This window comes from Xenopus laevis, chromosome 3S (genome assembly GCF_017654675.1).
Source record: "Xenopus laevis strain J_2021 chromosome 3S, Xenopus_laevis_v10.1, whole genome shotgun sequence".
NCBI classification, from domain to species: Eukaryota; Metazoa; Chordata; class Amphibia; order Anura; family Pipidae; genus Xenopus; species Xenopus laevis.
In genome coordinates, this window is record NC_054376.1 from 81,505,545 (window position 1) to 81,525,555 (window position 20,011).

Here is a 20,011-nt window from a genome sequence, read left to right on the forward strand (position 1 = left end):
ATTAGGTAACCAGATAACATCATCCAAGATAATATACGTGTTATTTTCCAACAGGTCCAACAAAGCCAATCAAGAATGCAGGACTTATAACTGAAGTGAAGAACAACTATAGTTCTGGCACAGTCTAGCAATTGTATCATCTTAGATATCATAAGGATATGGTGAAAATTCCACAAGGAAAGCCAATGTACTAAAACAAAAATCACAGACATCTTTCTTGTAAATAACATTACAAGCAGACACAAAGTAATGATGCCATACTCCTCAGAATAACTGTGAACATGTAATTATGACTTCAGGTACAGATTCTGACACAATTACAAAGGTAAAGAATTTAACTGATCCATAACAGTTTAGCAACTGTAACAGTTAAAAAATAGAAATTAATTTACATCCCTCAGTACGGATTATGATCTTTTTTACACATATTAAATCAATGCATTCGGCAGTGAGTGGAGAGAGAGAGAGGCCCTAATCTGTGCAATACTTAAAGGAATAGTAACACTAAAAAATGAAAGTGCTTTAAAGTAATGAAAATATCATGTACTGTTGCCCTGCACTGGTAAACTTGATCTGTTTGCTTCAGAATCACTACTACAGTTCATATAAATAAGCTTCTACTGTCTTTCTAACTTTCTCCCAACCTTTCTGCTTTCAAGAGATCTCTTAAACACATTAATTTAGAGAAGTTTACCCTCATTTTGTATGGCTTTAAAGTAATGAAAATATCATGTACTGTTGCCCTGCACTTGTAAACTTGATCTGTTTGCTTCAGAATCACTACTACAGTTCATATAAATAAGCTTCCACTGTCTTTCTAACTTTCTCCCAACCTTTCTGCTTTCAAGAGATCTCTTAAAACACATTTATTTAGAGAAGCTTACCCTTGTTCTGTTAAGCTACCAAAATATGCACCAGTAGCTCCCGATCTTCTTTTCTGCTGATTCACTGCACATAGTCTGTGCTGCTGTTTCTTACTGAGCTTAACTCAAAATATACAGTACATATAGAATATGTATACAATATAAAATATTAGGCTGATTAATACAGATTATTGGTATATGGCAGCTAATAAATCAGCACAATTAACATCAGAATGTAATAATCAGACCTGTAGCATCAGTTTATTTGACAGGCAAAGCTCATATTCAGCTTGGTGATTAATGACAACCTCTAAGCTTAGATTCCCAACACCTTCTCAAAGCACACTCCTTACCATGTTGCACACTCCTAACCAATTCCAAGGTGGGAAACTTCTGTGACAACTTTAAATGCCTGGATCATTACTATTATAGAGATGCGAAACCTTTAGGCTCGTTTAATAAGTACGGTATATAAAGTATGGCATTTCTAGCATTTAAGCAGATGATTAAGTCTGCACATTGAATAACTACTTGTGGCTAATTTCATCCAGTCTTTGTCTAAATTAGGCCTTGCTTTGTGAACCAAATTGTGAAAAATCTTACATGACCATTGTTTCCACAAAACTCATTTTTTTGGTCAAATTGATTCGTAGGGCAGCAGGTGCTGTTGGTAACCAAGATTTTTTTCTTGGGCACAGATAAAAGGTAAATTGAATGCACCCCTTATTAAATAATGGGAGAAGAAACTCTTGTTGTCAGGCCCAGATTTGTGGCTAAGCCACAAAGGCCGTGCCTAGGGCAGTAATATTTACAGCCGGCATGCTGCATTCTTATTTTTATAGAAATCACTGGAGATCCGCCAGTGATCTGGAGGCAGACTGTACATGCTCGCTCTCGAGGAGAGGTGGCCATGCTCGGATAGGGTTGCCACCTTTTATACATTTTTTTACCGGCTGCTGGGGGCGGGCCTCAAATGGGTGGGACGTGACGTCAAAAGGGGCGGGGCCACGCGACGTAGACCAGCGGACGCCAGAAGAGGCAAAAAAAAAAGGTAAATTGCAGAGGATTGGGGGCAGGCTGAGGGCTCCTTTTGATCGTATTACAAATTTACCGGCAGCTACATTGCCGGTAAATTTGTAATACCGGCCCTGGCCTTGGCAGGTATTTTACCGGCTAGGCCGGTAAAATACCGGCCGGGTGGGAACCCTATGCTTGGAAGGGAGTTTCATCCTCCGGTCTAGAGGCTGCTCCGCCACCGTCGAGGAGGCAGACTGCGCATGTGCTAGTAAGAGGAGGTGGGCACACTCGAAAGGGGAGGCGGCCCTGCCTGTTGTGGCAGGAATTGCCAGACTAAGGATAAAAAATGTTCTCTTGACATTGGGGCATATTTATTATGCTGTGTAAAACGAAATTTGACAAAAAACAAAGGTGTAAAAAGCAGTGTAAACCGTGCAAGCTCCAGATTAGACACTGATATTTTATACTGCTTCCAGCAGAAGTAACACAAAGAAAAAAAACATGGAAAAACGCTATGCCATTTTTAAACGGCTGTGTGGTGTATTAACCGGGGTTTTTTTTCACAGCATAATCAATACCCCCTTTATTCTTCTTGGTTTAACATTCTGTGGAAGATATGCATAGCGTGAATATCTTCCAACCACCACGAGCAAAATTAAACGTCCGTGCAAAAAAACTGCAAGCGGACGCCCGCGGCTTGCCGACCCCGACACTGCCTACTGCGCATCAATGCACTGCTCCACTCCGTCCTCATTTGGCATATTCACAGCGCACCTACGTGCAGCGTCACTGTCCTTATATAGATGTGCCTGACGTCACAGTTTCGCGAGAGTTGACTCGTGACGTCGGGATTAGCTTTCCGGAAGAGTCAGAGAGGAATACTTTTACTATGCTGCGGGACTTTTATACGAAAATACAATCAGGCCCGTCCCGAGAAAATCGGTACTGTCGGGCTGTTTGAAATAGGTGAGTTTGTTGTATGAGAAACACTTCCATTGGGGGCAGCTTTAGGCACAAGAGAGACTTTTGGACAGTATGCCAATAGAGTAAGTCTGTGTATGTGGCACAACTAGGCTACAGAGTGAAATGATCAGTTCCTTTCCTTATATAAAATGTACAGTGCTATAGGGAGAAGATGATCTGTTGAAGTTGGACAATGAGAGGCTGATACCAACCACTGCTCACCATCTCCACATCCTCTGGCAAATCTACCCATATTATATAGTGAATGAAGTCCCTCTTGTCAATTATAAGGATATTATAAGTTACCGAGCAGTTTCATGTCCATATAAAAAAGGTCATGGAACTCCTAGGTAACTCCAAATATTTTGCAACTGGGGCTACTTTATTTATTATAATACACAAGTTTCAGTGAGTCATGTGACGGAAATGACATCAGAACTCACCGTTTATAACGGATGACATCAGAACTCACTGTTTATAAAGATAAACTTTACAAGATATTCATGGCTTTTGTGAATTATAAGGCTATAATATACATATACTGATTTACAGTGCAGGCTTCTCTGCCAACCAGATTTTCCATCCAATATCGTAAGGCTATGAGCAGGTTTGTATTAAGAAAGTTATTTAATTTAGTCCCTTTCAGTCAAGAATTGTAGTTGTGGTGTTTAGTATCTGTCCTCATTACCTGTATGTGTATAGCACAGACTGACCGACATTTTGGGCAGTACTCTTTTACAAAGAATGTGTGTTACTGGTCTTGTACATGTTACTTTTCCTAGTTCAAAGAACTTTATGAAAATGCCTGGAGCTCATAGCTTTATATACCAACAGGAATCGTCAAAAGACACATACAAAGGGTAGAAAGAGGGATTTAGATGTTTGTTTTGGTTGCTTGCCATGAGTAAGGGTGTTTTTTGTCTTCATTGTGGGATTTTTTCTTTTGATATTCATAGTATTTGATCGCCCTGTCAAATGTGTCAGATGCAGGCGTTCTTGTGTCATTACAAGTTTATCACATGGTAAATTGCATCAGAGCTGAACTTGTCGTATGCACACCTTTTGTTGCTCTGCCTGCAGTGGATCCTCGGTGGACATACCAAGGTTTTTGGGGGCAATGCCATATAATTATATTTGCAGGGGGACACGGCGTACATAAACGATATGGCTAACAAATAAGAAAACGTGACTTCCTGAATTGTAGAGTATGAATTTGTTGATTTGCCAAGAATTGGCTTACCAGAATTGCCTCTGACTTCACAGCTCTGCGGAATAAGGCATAGAGGAGGGTTAGGCAATATTTGATTGACAGCTGAGATTTTTAAATGAGTTTACAACAGCTATGAATGCTTTAATAAAAAATAGAATTTGGATTTCATGTTTAATTTGAAAAGGACTTTTATTATACAGCTTTTTATTTCTGGGTGACAGGTTCACTTTAAAAAAGAAAATAAATGTTTTAGTTAAATAATACTATATCTGCATTAAAATGGTATTCGTGAGTGTTGGTGGCTGGGGAAGGACGATAGGTTTGTTGATACTGACAGCATTTGTTAAAGGGCAGCTGTTGTATAACCCCCACCAACCAAAGGTGAATAGAGCCCGCAATCTGGTTGGAGGTAACAGTAGTTTTTAGCCTTCAGAAACCAGGAGGTTCTGAAACAGACATCCCCTTCAAAAACAGGGATGTCCTGTTCAAAACCAGACAGGCGATACCAGAGATAATCTTATATCCAGAAAATAAGAATACACTGGGTAGAAAAAATTGGCCACGGTGAGGGAGAAAAATAAATAAATTTGTGTCCTTTCCAAATTCCCTTCACTAAAATAGCTTTAGTTTGTTACAACATCAATAGGACAAACACAACCAACAGTCCTACTGGCTTCAGTGTGGAAAGTTGAATGCAATGTGGGGGTGGAGTGGGGAAAATCAACCAGACAGATATGCCCAGCTAAAACAGCCTGTGGAGAACAGTGGGAAAATTGAAATATATCCATAAATTAGCCCTGGGCCACCTTACTAACGACTTTGCATCTAATCAGATTTTTTTGGTACACACAATCATTCATATCACTATTATAACTCATACAATTATTCTCCATTATGTATTTCTTTATCCCATTCATCATTTTCCTTGCTACCTAAAAGACTACTGATCTGCTCTGTTCTACATTTTTTTTAATATAGTTGTCTCTCTGTTTCTGTAGGTTAATTCCATTGGTGCTGTGTATTTACTCGTATACCTGGACCAAGTTTGAAATATGTGGTTCATACATTTCGCTATCTTTAATAAAGTCTACCAATGTAGAATGACATGTGAAGGAGGTAACATTTGCCTTTTTTTAAATAAAATGATAAAAAAAAATGTTTTTCCACCATTTACATTATGCAAATACTAATCTTATATTTTCCAATTTTTTTAGGTCACTTGGTAAAATGGTGCAAATGAGACACAAATATTGGACAATTTGACTTTCTGAATGAGAAACTGAATTTTATCTTCACGTTCCAGGCAAAATCTGTTTACATGTGCAGGTCACTTCGATATTGCGTTAGTCACTGTCTTTATACAGCAATGACAAGGCTAGAAGAAGCTAATAGGGAAGTTAACATGTATTCCTCAGTAAGATATTTGGGCTATTTGGCTCAATTGAGCTTGCTAGTGGCCATATGTATGGGCCTATATGTCAGATGGGATCAGACAGACGATTCCTTCATTCTAGTAATATTTATTTTGGGCCTCGTCATCTTTGCAATTGCAAGTATTCTATACTATTATTTTTCAATGGAAGCAGCCAGTTTGAGTCTTTGCAATCTTTGGTTTGGATTTCTTCTTGGACTCCTCTGCTTTATTGACAGTTCAACATTTCAACATGATTTAAAAGAAGAAGCTACAAAATACTTGCTTGTTTCCTCCATAATTATCAAAACTTTGTCTGCTTTGGTGGAGAGAATTTGTGGTTGTGTTCGACACCGGCCAACTCTCTTGACCTCATCTGAATTTTTGGAACTGGTTGGTTTTGCAATTGCCAGCACCATTATGCTGATGCAAAAGTCTCTTAGCATTATCTTGCTAGTTGCAGCATTGGCCATGATCATAATTGACCTGCGCATGAAGTCCTTTCTGTCTATTGCAATCCTAGTTGTTTTTGCATCACTTACTCCAGAGTTATTTTTCAGATCTTTGGATATTCCTGTAAACCCATATGCCTTATCTTGCTTTTTCTTCTGTATAATAAGCAACCCATTTCTTGATGTATACTTTAGTGGACTCTCTGTCACGGAAAGATGGAAACCTTACTTGTACCGCGGACGATTTTGTAGAAGGTTTTCTGTTATTTCCATTGGATTGATTGAACTTGTGTTTTTTGTGTTTGCAGCTTTAAAATTAGGTGACTTGCATCTCTGGTATTTTGTCATTCCTGGATTCTCCATCTTTGGGATATTTTGGCTGATCTGTCACATAATATTTTTGATTACCCTTTGGGGATTCAATACCAAACTTAATGAGTGTCACAAAGTATATTCTACTCACAGACCAGATAACAACAGCCTAGACAGAGTGATGGCTTCCAAAGGAATGCGCCATTTCTGCCTTATTTCAGAACGCTTGGTTTTTTTCAGTCTTCTGGCAACAATCATCCTGGGTGCTGTTTCCTGGCAGGTAAATATGTTGTGATTCAACTCTTGTTTGGTTGGTGGGTACCAATTGTTTAACATGATCTGCCACAAGCTGTCAGACTTTCTCCTTCTTTCCAAACTTTCAAGCGCTCCTTAAAGACCCATCTGTTTAAAGAGGCCTATTCGATGTACCTTAACTAATCATTGCTGTATCAAAAATGACAAAGTGTTTATACAATCCTAATGTCTCAATTGTACCCTTACCTTTTAGTTTGTAAACCCTATTGTACTCTGTAATCCTTGTCTGTTATCCACCATTTATTCCCTGTTTGTTATAACTGCAGTAAAGCACTGCGTATCTTGACAGCGCTATATAAATAAATAAATGATGATGATGATGATGATGATGATGATGATTGCAATATCAACCCACTAAGTTTAGGGATTCTCTTAAAATCTCTTAAAGGAGAAGGAAAGGCAAAAATAAACTTCAGCTCTAATGTTGCCCATGAACAGAACATATATTTAACAGAAAACATTCCCTCATTAGTTTTTTCCCCAATATAAGGGCTGCAATCGATTTAAAAAAAAGTTTAAACATGTATGTAAAATCATACCCAGTTTGCAGTCCGAAAATCACTCTGAATAGAGCACACGCATGCGCAATAGTTAGCAGCAGTGCCCTGCCCATGCGCACTGGAATCTAATGTGTTCCCTGGTAGAGATGACGTTGCGGTCATGTGATGGAGCCGTACGTCATCCCTGACCTCTCTGCCCCTGCCTCATTCGTTCTACCTCCAATCGGGTTCCTGCTTCCTAGGACACTCAGTGAATCTTTGAAGCTCCTGCACTCGCTCTGGTTTAAATTTACAGCTTGTCAGCGAGCGCAGGAGCTGAGGAGCTAAGCTGTAATTCAAAGATAAAAAGCAATCCAGCGAATGGGTATGTCTAACTGAGGTCTGCAGTGATTAATTATAAAAAAAAAATAAAGACGCAAAATTTTATTTAACTGTAAAGCTCTGGGCGCATGCGCAGGGCGTAAGTGATGCACCATTTTGAAAATGGCGATGCCAAACTTTACACCACGGCAAAACTTCAAGACACTGGTGCCCAAAACTATTATCAAATGACAGTTTTCAATGCCCACAGAAGTACCAGCCTGCCTATATGACATGCAGAAAGCTAAAGGAGGAAGTTTGGAACTGAACCACCAGTACACATTCCTTTCTCTGCTGCTTCATTTGCATATCTTTAGATCAGATTGTCTGTCAAGATTCAGGAGAGGAAAGGAATGTGCAGTAGTGGATCGGTCCTGAACTTCCTCCTTTAGCTTTCTGCCTGTCACATAGGCAGGCCAAGTGCCGGCGAGGAGATGAACTGCCTGACAGGAGAACAAAAAAAGCTAAAGAGTCTGTGATGCACGGCTATCTTAAAAATAGTTCATTTTAAATGATAAAGATGATTTAGTAAAATGTTTTTAATGACACAGGCTGTTCACATTCGGACAGTTGTGCAAAGGTGTACGGCTCCTTTAAAATACTCTAATAGTTATGTACTGAATTTCAACCTCAGAAATAATCCTTAAAAGAGCTAATTGGTATGTATGACATATTAAGGGTAATGCCAAATGGTGCTGAAACAGCGTGCTGAAAAAAAAGCTAGGCCCTACACTGCAATCCCCTCCTCTCCTTACCTTGCCTGCAGGGTGCAAACACAATGGATTTCAGCACCAAAACATGAGAGTTTGCATTTCAGCAACGAAATCTATTGCATATGCTTGCACCCGGGCTGATGCAATGGTTCCAAGTACAGGCAAGGTAGGGGGCTGATTCTTGACCTATGTGTTTTTTAGTAGCCCAAGTCTCAGCCTTGTGTGGCATTACCCTAATGGGACAAATTCAAACGGCAAAGCATTACTCTCATCCAAAAGTTTTTACAAATATTTGTAGTCGTGGTCACACTTTTTTTTTTTTAATTATAAGATCATAATGCATTGATGATAAATTTATTTGATCAGGAATTTTCCCAATATTTAACAGTAATATGTATTCTATATTTTTTAATGTGTTTACCCCTCTGTTGTGCTTGTTAAAATTACAGTCATCGAATGGACTCTTCATTAGTATATTTCTGATTGTATTACCACTGGAATCCATGGCACACGGTCTTTTCCATGAACTTGGCAATTGCTTGGGTGGAACAAGTATTGGCTATGCAGTTGTGATTCCTACGAATTTCTGCAGGTATCCCTGTCTTCTTATTTTAAAACTAACTTAAAAACCAGTATATGTAGTGATACCTGGAGTGTTTTCATATTTTATGAATCGCTTATGAAAGAGCTTGCATGCAAACATGTGGCTTTCATGAGATTTTTTTCTGTGGCCTACAACCATGGATAGCTAATGGCATCTTGCTGCTTTTTCCCATAGGAAGTTATGCAGAAAATATATTAGGTGAATATGAAATGTTTGTGTGAATTAGTTTAAGAAAGTAATAGGTAGACCAGTAATCCCCAACCAGTAACTCATGAGCAACATGTTGCTCTCCAACCCCTTGGATGTTGCTCCCAGTGACCTCAAAGCAGGGGCTTATTTTTGAATTCCAGTCTTGGAGGCAAGTTTTGGTTGCATAAAAAATAGGTGCACTGCCAAACAGAGCCTCGATGTAGGTTGACAATCCACATTGGGGCTATGGATGCTCCGAATCCAGGATTCGGCCTTTTCTCGTAGGATTCAGATTCGCCAAATCCCTGTGTGTTTCCGAACAGAATCTGAATCCAAATTTGCATATGTAAATTAGGTGTGAGAAGGCAAATAACGTGAATTTTCGCCTCAAAACGAAGTAAAACATTTTTTTCCACTTTTTCCTTTCCCACCTCTAATTTGCATGTGCAAATTAGGATTTGGTTCGGTATTCAGCCGAATCTTTCATGAAGGATTCAGGGATTCGGCCGAATTCCAAATAGTGGATTCGGTATCCATAATAGGGGCTACTAAATGGCCAATCACAGCCCTTATTTGGCACCCCAGGAACATTTTTCATGCTTATGTTGCTCCCCAACTCCTTTTACTTCTGAATGTTGCTTATGGGTTCTGAAGGTTGGGGATCCCTGAGATAGAGCATAACAGAATGGAAAAGGAGGATAATTATAGCTCAAAGTGCGTAGAAAATTGTGATGCGTACATGATAAATGGAGAGCAGAAGGTAAAGGCGGAGAGGGTGACATAAGAGAAGTGAACCATAAAATAATAGTGAATACAAAATATAAGAGGGATCGATGGCTGAACAGAGGGGGGAAGTTGGTGAAAGCAGAGGGCAAAAGACAAAGTGAAGAAGTGAACATAAAGAAAAGCGTAAAGCAAACAAGCAACTGGAAGAAAAAAGTAAAATAAACGGTAAAACCATAGCAATGCTAGGGTAAGCTGGAAACATAAAAACTGTAGAGAATATTGGCGATCATAATAGGAAATGTGGTAGTAAAAATGGCACTCCTGCAGAAACACTATAAAATTAGATCTCTGTGTCCCTTGAAATTTTACCCCACTACTGGCTTATATGTCACATGATTGTAACATTGTTCTCTGTACCACGCCAGCTTTCTGTGTCAGTCTTGTGGCACAAAAATTGTTGATAAACCATTCATAAGTATTAGAGGTTTCCTAAATCTTGGACCTTTCCCTCAGCATCATGTAATGAGTGATTTGCACTGATGCGCACGGTACGGTGTTAAAGGAACAGTAACGCTAAAAAATTAAAGTGCTTTAAAGTAATGAAAATATTATGCAGTGTTGCCCTGCACTGGTAAAACTGCTGCATTTGCTTAAGAAACACTACTATTGTTTACATAAATAAGCTGCTGTGTAGCAATGGGGGCAGCCATTTAAAGTAGAAAAGGCTCAGGTTACACAGCAGATAGCAAATAAGCTTTGTCTGTCTAATGGTGTTATCTGTTATCCATTACTTATCCTGTGCCATATAGCCGTTTTTCAATTTCCGCCATGTTCCTTTAATCCTAATTTGTTATTCTGTCTTTTTCCTCCTTTAGTCTTTGGTAACTTGATTTTTTTCCCTGATTTGTTTCTGATAGCCTCTTATAAGCCACGTGCTTTCATTTTACTTTTGACATTTTGCCTCAGAGGTATAAATCTAACATAGTATTTAATATCCCTTTAAAAGTCTTCCAGCTGGCCTAACATTGGAATTAGGAATGTGGAAAGGGAGAAATTAAGACAAGGGGGTAAGATCAGAAGGTAACTTAACATTATATATGCCATATTTAGTCAGTGTTGTGCCACGTGGCAGCATATTGTATAAATAACAATTACATTTTACAAGTACATTTATTACACATTAGTAAAACATACAGTAGTAATGTTTTGGCATAAATTGATATGATATATAATACCTTTATAATTTTTTTTCTTTCCTTAAATTAGCCCTAATGGTCAGCCCATGCTTCTTCCACCAGAACATGTGGAAGAATTAAATTTACGGTCAACAGGAATGTTAAATTCTATCCAGAGATTTTTTGCCTCTCATATGATTGAAACGTATGGATGTGACTACTCTACAAGTGGACTTAATTTTGATACTCTACATTCAAAGCTGAAGTCATTTCTTGACTTAAGAACCTCTGATGGACCTAGACATGATACGTACATAATATACTACACTGGGCATTCACACAGCACTGGAGAGTGGGCATTAGCTGGTAAGCCTATGCAGTTGCTTTTCTTCTTTATTATCCCGAGTGCCAGTCATGATTTGACCACTGAGGTCCACTTGGGGAGAAACCCACCATTTCCAGCAACATCTGTTTTTGAGTACAGGTATGGGATCCGTCATCCGGAAACCCATTATCCAGAAAGCTCTGAATTACGGAAAGGCAGTCTCCCATAGTCTCCATTTTATCCAAATAATCCATATTTTTTAAAATTATTTACTTTTTCCTCTGTAATAGTAAAACAGTACCTTGTACAAGATCCAAATTAAGATATAATGAATCCTTATTGGAAACAGAACAAGCCTATTGGGTTTATTTAATGATTACATGGTTTTGTAGTAGACAAGGTATGAAAATCCCCAGGTCCCGAGCATTCTGGACAATAGGTCCCATACCTGTACTTTAAATAGGAACACACTGCATTTAACAGATGTTTGCACTGTCGGGAACATTCAGAAATACTTTCTGCAGCTGATTTAAGAACAGACCAGTGGCAACCGAACATAAATTATAATTTTAAAAGTAAAATTTACATTGATTACTATTTACAACTGTACTTTTATTTATGTTTCCCTCCCTCTTGTTTAAAGGAGAAGGAAAGCTACTGAAGCCGTTTATTTCCAATAGATGCAAACTATGACACAATATTTATTTTGCAGAATGCTTTACAATACATGAGTTAACAGCTACACAGGCCATTTCTGTTTGTTTAGGATAGCAACTGCCATATTAGTTTGGTGTGACATCACTTCCTGCCTGAGTCTCTCCCTGCTCACTCATAGCTCTGGGCTCAGATTACAGCAGGGAGAGAGGAGCAAACTGAGCATGCTCAAGCCCTAGCCCTGGAAGTTTAAGCTGAAAGTAGGAAGTCTGATACAGAAGCCCATGGGTACACAATAGAAGGAAAGAAATGCTGGTTTTCTTTTCACAGAGGACTTGTGTATTTATATAAACCTTTCTGATAGAGGTTACTTAACTTTACCCTTTCCTTCTCCTTTAAATGGAAAATGACTGTCAGTTCTAAAATATCCAGTTGCACATTGTGGAAGAGGGTGCTTTTTTGACACTCGAGGGTCTGTCTAAGAGAAAATAAATTATTCTAGCAAGCCACATAAGCATTTAGGAACAGAGAATGCTTAGAATTTTTCTCAGATTGTGGTCTAAAGCATGTATATTATGTGACTGTTGGAAATGTGTATTTGGCATGTGAAACACTGGAGTGACTTTCTGATTGCATGTAACCATTTTTAACCAGTCATTTAAGCTACTATACTTTAGATAAATATACAGTTTACAAAGTGTATATTTGAGAACCTAAATGTGAAATAGCACAATTATGGTCTTCACATAGCCATGTCTAAGCATATTAAAGGGATACTGTCATGGGAAAAATGTATTTTTCAAAACGAATCAGTTAATAGTGCTGCTCCAGCAGAATTCTGCACTGAAATCCATTTCTCAAAAGAGCAAATAGATTTTTTTATATTCAATTTTGAAATCTGACATGGGGCTAGACATTTTGTCAATTTCCCAGCTACCCCTGGTCATGTGACTTGTGCCTGCACTTTAGGAGAGAAATGCTTTCTGGCAGGCTGCTGTTTTTCTCTTCTCAATGTAACTGAATGTGTCTCAGTGGGACATGGGTTTTTACTATTGGCAGCTGTTATCTTGTGTTAGGGAGCTGTTATCCGGTTACCTTCCCATTGTTCTTTTGTTTGGCTGCTGGGGGAAATGGGAGGGGGTGATATCACTCCAACTTGCAGTACAGCAGTAAAGAGTGATTGAAGTTTATCAGGGCACAAGTCACATGACTTGGGGCAGCTGGGAAATTGACAGTATGTCTAGCCCCATGTTAGATTTCAAAATTGAATATAAAAAATCTGTTTGCTCTTTTGAGAAATGGATTTCAGTGCAGAATTCTGCTGGAGCAGCACTATTAACTGATTCATTTTGAAAAAAATTTTTTTTCCCCATGACAGTATCCCTTTAAATAATACAGAGTCCTTGTATTTAGGATGTCGTTAATGAAATTCGATGTTCCGGATTCTGTTGATTAAAATATTTCTGACCAAAATAAACATTTAATGGGGAATAAAATAAATGAAAGGCAATCAGCTAAACTGTTAAAGGGAAACTATTACCATTATAACCTTCATAATGCATTTTTCACAGGATTTTTTTGCTAATTGTATTCCACATTTTATTTTTTAATGAGAAATGTGAAATCTTGTATTTCTAATTCCGGTTTTTATGTAGAGCAAAATGTAACAGATTTTTGGCAGTGTTTTGATGTTTTCCTATTTGCTTGATGAGTCTTCTGCTAATCTGTGGATTATTTGTATAGAGATATATTTTTCCTGTTAGATCTTCTAAATCCAGCCATTACATTCTGATGGCAAAGCTAGAGGGTATTTGCTAATATAGCAGTTCAACACAAGTGATTTTCACTGACAGATGGGAAAGACATTCCGTTCGTTTTTTGGGCAATCATCATGCCTCTGGAGGGAAATATTACAAAATAACACTATCTTGTCTTATCTGAGCTCTACAACTGATGACATGAAGCAAAAAGATTATATCTGCTAGAACTATATTTTTAGTTTAGTCATGGCAGTTACAGAATGAGTAACATGCATATATCTATCTATTGATGTTTAGTAAAGTAATGTAACCTTTTTTTTACTAAATAAATATAGTGGTTTATGTGACCACACTAATGCTAATCTAGTCATTAAAGCATATCAATAACTTTCATTCTTCTTTAAACAGATATAGATATGAATTTGTTGCCTAATTTTAAACACATCAGCAAAAGATAAATCCCCTGGAAAAAAAAAACTGATAATTTATTAGTACTGACCTTCTTTGGTTTCTGGTTCTTTACTGATCTTAGTTCAGCGCTACAACAGGGACAGAAACCCCAATCCGCTACCTGGTTTCTGGTTATAAAACACTGCTTATAGATAGTGATAGTACAGGTATAGGATCCCTTATCCGGAAACCTGATATACAGAAAGCTCTGAATTACGGAATGGCTCCCATAGACTCCATTTTATCCAAATAATCCACATTTTTAAAAATTATTTCCTTTTTTCTCTGTAATAATAAAACAGTAACTTGTACTTGATCCCAACTAAGATATAATTGATCCTTATTGGAAGCAAACCAAGCTTATTGGGTTTGTTTAATGTTTTAATAATTTTCTAGTAGACTTAAGGCATAAAGACCCAAATTACGGAAAGATCCGTTATCTGTAAAACCCCAGGTCCCGAGCATTCTGGATAACAGGTCCCATACCTGTACTGAGAAGGACATAAATGCTCCTTGCTAATCACTTCTCTTAGCAGTTTTGTTCACTTACTACTCGTAGTTGTGAACAAAAAAGACTCTCCAGCAATAAGATACTCACATCTAACCGGTAACTAGCTGCTGATTGGTTGTTATTGTTTACTGCTTCTGGGCAAACTTTGTGCCTTTTATTACATAACCCTCACATTTTTCAGTTCAGTTGTTTTCAGATTGTTCACCATAAACAAAGACTTTTTCAATTGCTTTCCATTGTTTATTTTTTGCCGCTTTCCCAAAAAAGAAGTTCAAATTTTAATGTTTTTCTCTCTAGTGTTTCAGTCTGGCAGCTCGGTGATCCAGGAGTATTCTGAACTGTTACAATTTGCTACATTTAGTTGATACATTTCTCAGCAGCATGTGTGGAATATTAGCAACTATTGTATAAATTCTAACAGCTGCCTTTAATGAAACCCAGGGATTCTGCTCAGCAGGGACAAAGAGCACAAATGTATTAACTAAATGTATTCATTTAGAACAGTTAAAGGGTCAGGGACCAGCCCTCCCAGAGCTGCTTTAGAAGGTGAAAAATGTACACTTCAATATTAGAAAAATGGTCACAAATAGAAAGTAATTGGTAAAAATCTTTATTCCTTGTGAATAATCTAAAACCAACTGAACTGAAAAAAATGGTTGAAGGTGACCAACCCCTTTAAGTGTGCTACTTGTCTATCAAAGGAATTGTTCGGTATAAAAATAAAAACTGGATAAATGTTTCTAATATAGTTAGTTAGCCAAAAATGTAATGTATAAAGGCTGCAGTGACTAACAAAACAGAACGCTACTTCCTGCTTTTCAGATCTCTTGGTTTCCAGTGACTTGAGGAGGGGGGAGAACATTGGCCATAACTGTTGAATGAGCTGAATGCTGAGGATCAATTGCAAACTCACTGAACAGATATATACCATGTGGTCCCCCTTAAAGTGGCTGACTAACTCAGAGTTAGAGAGGTGAAAAGCACAAAGTAGTGTTCTGGCTATTATGTTAGACATCCAGTCACTCCAGCCTTTATACATTACATTTTTGGCTAACTAACTATATTAGAAACATTATTTATTTTGCACAGCCTATCTGTTTACCCAGTTTTTATTTTTATACTGAACAATGCCTTTAAAGCAAAGCAGCCAATCAGCAGGTAGTATTTACTGGTCAGCTGTTTGAAAATGAAAGTCGTTGTTTGTGTGGATGTGTGTCTTTTTAATTAACTTTGCTAGTTGGAGGGATATGCTGTTAACCTCCAATATTTGACAACAATATGGTGATGATAAATTCATAGTTTAACCACCTAACTCTCATTATGTAAATGAATCTCTCTCCTGTTAGGTCCAGAGACCGGTGCCAACATGTATGATCATCTGTGCATGTGTTACCATAAACCACCCTGTAAACTATTCTCTTACTTTTTAAATCATCTCACTTATTTTTAGATGACCTTATTATGCATAATCATAATTTATATTTTATATGTATTGCTTGCAGGTGGTGAAACGTTACGCTTTGAAACTCTTTTGGAATGGTGGCGCGAGAAGAACGGTTCTTTTTGTTCACGACTTATAATTGTATTGGACACAGAAAGTTCACAGCCTTGGGTTAAGGAAGTCCGCAGAGTCGGAGATCAGTATGTTGCTGTGCAAGGGGCGGAGATGGCAAGGGTTGTAGATATTGAAGAAGCAGATCCTCCTCAGCTAGGGGATTTTACTAAAGAATGGGTAGAGTACAATTGCAATCCCGACAACAATATCAATTGGACTGAAAAGGGCCGTACTGTAAAAGCAGTTTATGCAGTATCAAAGCCCTGGAGTGATTATACTTTACATTTACCAACTGGCAACGATGTTACTAAACATTGGATGACCTATTTCCCCCGCATTACATACCCACTAGTTCATTTAGCTAACTGGTGTGGGGCTCTTAACATGTTTTGGCTTTGTAAAATTTGCTACAAGTGTTTAAAAAGGTTAAAAATGAATTGGTTCCTTCCAGCTGTACTTGATACAGGACAAGGCTTTAAACTTGTCAAATCTTAGTGATGGGTTGGAAGTTGTAAAGCCTCTGCAGTCTTCTAAAGCAAAAAGAAACATTTGTTATTTCGTTCACATGGGCTGAAAATCATGCTACGTTGCTACTCAACTTGTTCTGATAAAATGGTTGTAATGCTGAACTGTGTTACTGAGAGCATTCGCATGTGTATGAGCATATACCTGTGTTTGTGTGTGTCTTTATAAGAATTTGTTCATTAGATGGACAATTTGACAGTAAAACTGTTACCATAAGGGGGGAGGGGGAGTCTCCCATAATTTGCAACAGGCAGTCCTTCAGAATGCAGCCAATCAAAAGAACATTGAATTTAACATGGTACAAGATGCATACCAGTACATCTCCATGCTCTGTGTGAGCTTGTGAACAGATATAATAAAGACATATGGTGGCATGTTTATTAAAATTCAAACTAGGGAAATCTGAATCCTGTTAACATATTACAGCAGATCAACGAGTCCGTTAGGTTGAATGAGATCAACTGCTTTAAACAGCTGTTTGCTTTTGGTCCTGAAAGTATCCAAGCTGGAACAACTTTTGTTAAAGGAAAACTATACCCCTCGAACAATGGAGGCCTCTATAAAGATATATTGCATAAAAACCAGCTCATGTGTAAAAACTGAGCTTCATATAAATAAACCATTTTCATAATAATATACTTTTTTAGTAGTATGTGCCATTGGATAATCATAAATAGAAAATTGCCTGGGATCGTAGGATTCATGGTGCCCACAAACAAACCATACATGTTAGGTCACATGAGCCAATTAACAGACAGAGTTGTGTCTTTTGCTTCCACACGTCTTCCTGTTACAGTTTAGTATTTCTGGTCAGGTGATTTCTGAGGCAGCACACAGACCATTACGAAATGGTGGTTCAGGTCAAGAGATGGAAAAGGACAATATTTACTTAAATATATATAGCACTTTGGTAAGATTCTTTAATATTTCACTTAATATGATATAAACTATTTGTGGCTTAAATATTCATTTTAGGGGTAAAGTTTTCCTTTAACTGCTTAATAAATCATGCCCATAATTCTAAAGGCACACATGTAAAAGGTAATACAGGTATTGGACCTGTTATCCATATAAGGGATCTTTTCTAACTTGGATCTTCATACCTTAAGTCTAGTAAAAAAATTTTGAACATTAAATAAATCCAGTAAGGTTGTTTTGTCTTCAGTAAGGATGAATTATATCTTAGTTGGGATCACGTACAAGATAAGGTTTCATTATAACAGAGAAAAAGGAAATCATTTAAAAAAGAAAATTATGTATAAAATGGAGTCTATGGTAGATGACCTTCCCATTATTTGGAGCTTTCTGCATAAGGGATAAGGCATACCTGCACTTTTAGTCAGACATCATTGGTGACCTATTTTTATTGTGAAGGACATAAAGATCTGCCAATTATCCTTGCTCTTTTGAAGGTACTAAAACAAAACATAGGCAAGAGAGTAACAGAACCATTCTTAATTGAAGTACATAATAAAACAATTCTCCATTTTTGTTTTCAATTTGGATATACAGGTATGGGACCTGTAATGCAGAATGCTCAGGATCTGGGGTTTTCCGGATAACGGATCTTTCTGTAATTTGGGTCTTCATGCCTTAAGTCTACTAGAAATTCATTTAATCATTAAATAAACCAGACAGACTGGTTTTGCTTCCAATAAGGATTAATTATATCTTAGTTGGGATCAAGTACAAACTACTGTTTTATTATTACAGAGAAAAAGGAAATAACTTTTAAAAATTTGGATTATTTGGATAAAATGGAGACTATGGGAGACAGCCATTCCGTAATTTGGAGCTTTCTGGATATTGGGTTTCCGGATAAGGGATCATATACCTGTACAGTATTTATTTATAAAATGGGTAATAGTCACAGGCCAATTAATATTGCAATTCCCTGTTAAAGTGTTTGTTAGATCTGTTATCCAGATTAGTTATAACCTGTTTTTTCCAGGGGATGTTTCTGTATGACAAAACTTGAAGGATTGTTTTGCAGCCATGCTCTTGTATGCAAATTTGTCAAAAATGGAGAAATGTTTGTTGTAGTAGAAGACTTTTGTAAATGGTATTACCATTTTTTTTAATACCCATACCAATACCTTGGTCTAGAACACACTTTCAGAGCATCCGGTGTATTTTGCATGTTACTAAAAGATAGTACAGGTATGGGACCTTTTATCCCAAATGATCGGGACCTAGGGCTTTCCGGATAATGGATCTTTCTGTAATTTGGATCTTCATACCTTAATTCTAGAAAATCAGGTAAGCATTAAATAAACCCAATAGGCTGGTTTTGCTTCCAATAAGGATTAATTATATCTTAGTTGGGATCAAATTCAAGGTACTGTTTTATTATTACAGAGAAAGAGGAAATACTTTTTAAACATTTGGACAAAATGGCATTTATGGGAGACAGCCTTTTCATAATTCAGAGCTTTCTGAATAACGGGATTACAGATCCCATACCTGTATATGGTAAAAATGTATTTTGAATTATTCGTTATTAGGGATGCACCGAATCCAGGATTCAGCCTTTTTCAGCATATGCAAATTAGGGGCAGGGAGGGCAATCGCGTGACTTTTTGTCACAAAACAAGGAAGTAAAAAATGTTTTCCCCTTCCAACCCCTAATTTGCATATGCAAATTAGGGTTCGGATTCGGTTCGGTATTTGGCCGAATCTTTCACGAAGGATTCGGGGGTTCGGCCGAATCCAAAATAGTGGATTCGGTGCATCCCTATTCGTTATGAATTCAACTCGGTTAGTAAGCAATTTAATTGGGTGGCTTTCTTGCTGTCTGAACAAACTTTTGCAAATGTGGTTCTTGCTGCATGTTACAGATTTTATTTTGGATTGTTCTCTTTAGATAGAGCAACCAATACCAAGGATAACAGCAGACTGAACTCAGGGATGAAAATGCCATTTGACACATTTAAAAATGTTTTATGCCTTGTTTACATCAAATCTATGCAATGTAGTTAACACAAATTATTCTTGTTTATATGTATGTGTACTGTATCCAATGTCCTGTTACACAATCTTGATTGCTTCTTTTGTCTTAATGGTTTTTTAATATGTTCAAAGAAAGATTAGTTACAAATATATTTGATATATTAAAGCTTTATTTGTGTAACTGTAAATAAAATGTACATGATTTTTTAAGTTGAAATAAATTTGCTTCTTTAAGAATTTCACTGTGTACTTTGTATCCAGCATTCATAAATTAATTTAAAAAAAAATACATTTCTAAGTGCAACTTTTTGGTGTCTTGAAGAATCATAAAACCAATGTACACTGCCCCTTAGTAAAAGTCAAATACAGAAAATTGTAATTATTTTCATTAACTTCATGGTCTTATATTTACTGCAATACATTTTAAAACAAACATGGTAATACATTGACCTTTATTCCCAAAAATTCGAAT

At 37.3% G+C, this 20,011-nt stretch overlaps 1 protein-coding gene across 1 annotated transcript; it reads left to right on the plus strand.

Annotated features, from left to right (window-relative positions):
• The first annotated feature begins 2,732 nt into the window (after positions 1-2,732).
• Positions 2,733-19,776, plus strand: tmem168.S (transmembrane protein 168 S homeolog). The gene is given in 6 exon segments (NM_001087379.1): positions 2,733-2,846; positions 5,052-5,169; positions 5,268-6,508; positions 8,566-8,708; positions 10,902-11,176; positions 16,013-19,776. Coding segments are annotated over 4 exon segments (2,103 nt in total). The 5' UTR covers positions 2,733-2,846; positions 5,052-5,169; positions 5,268-5,371; the 3' UTR covers positions 16,561-19,776.
• Positions 19,777-20,011: the final 235 nt, after the last annotated feature.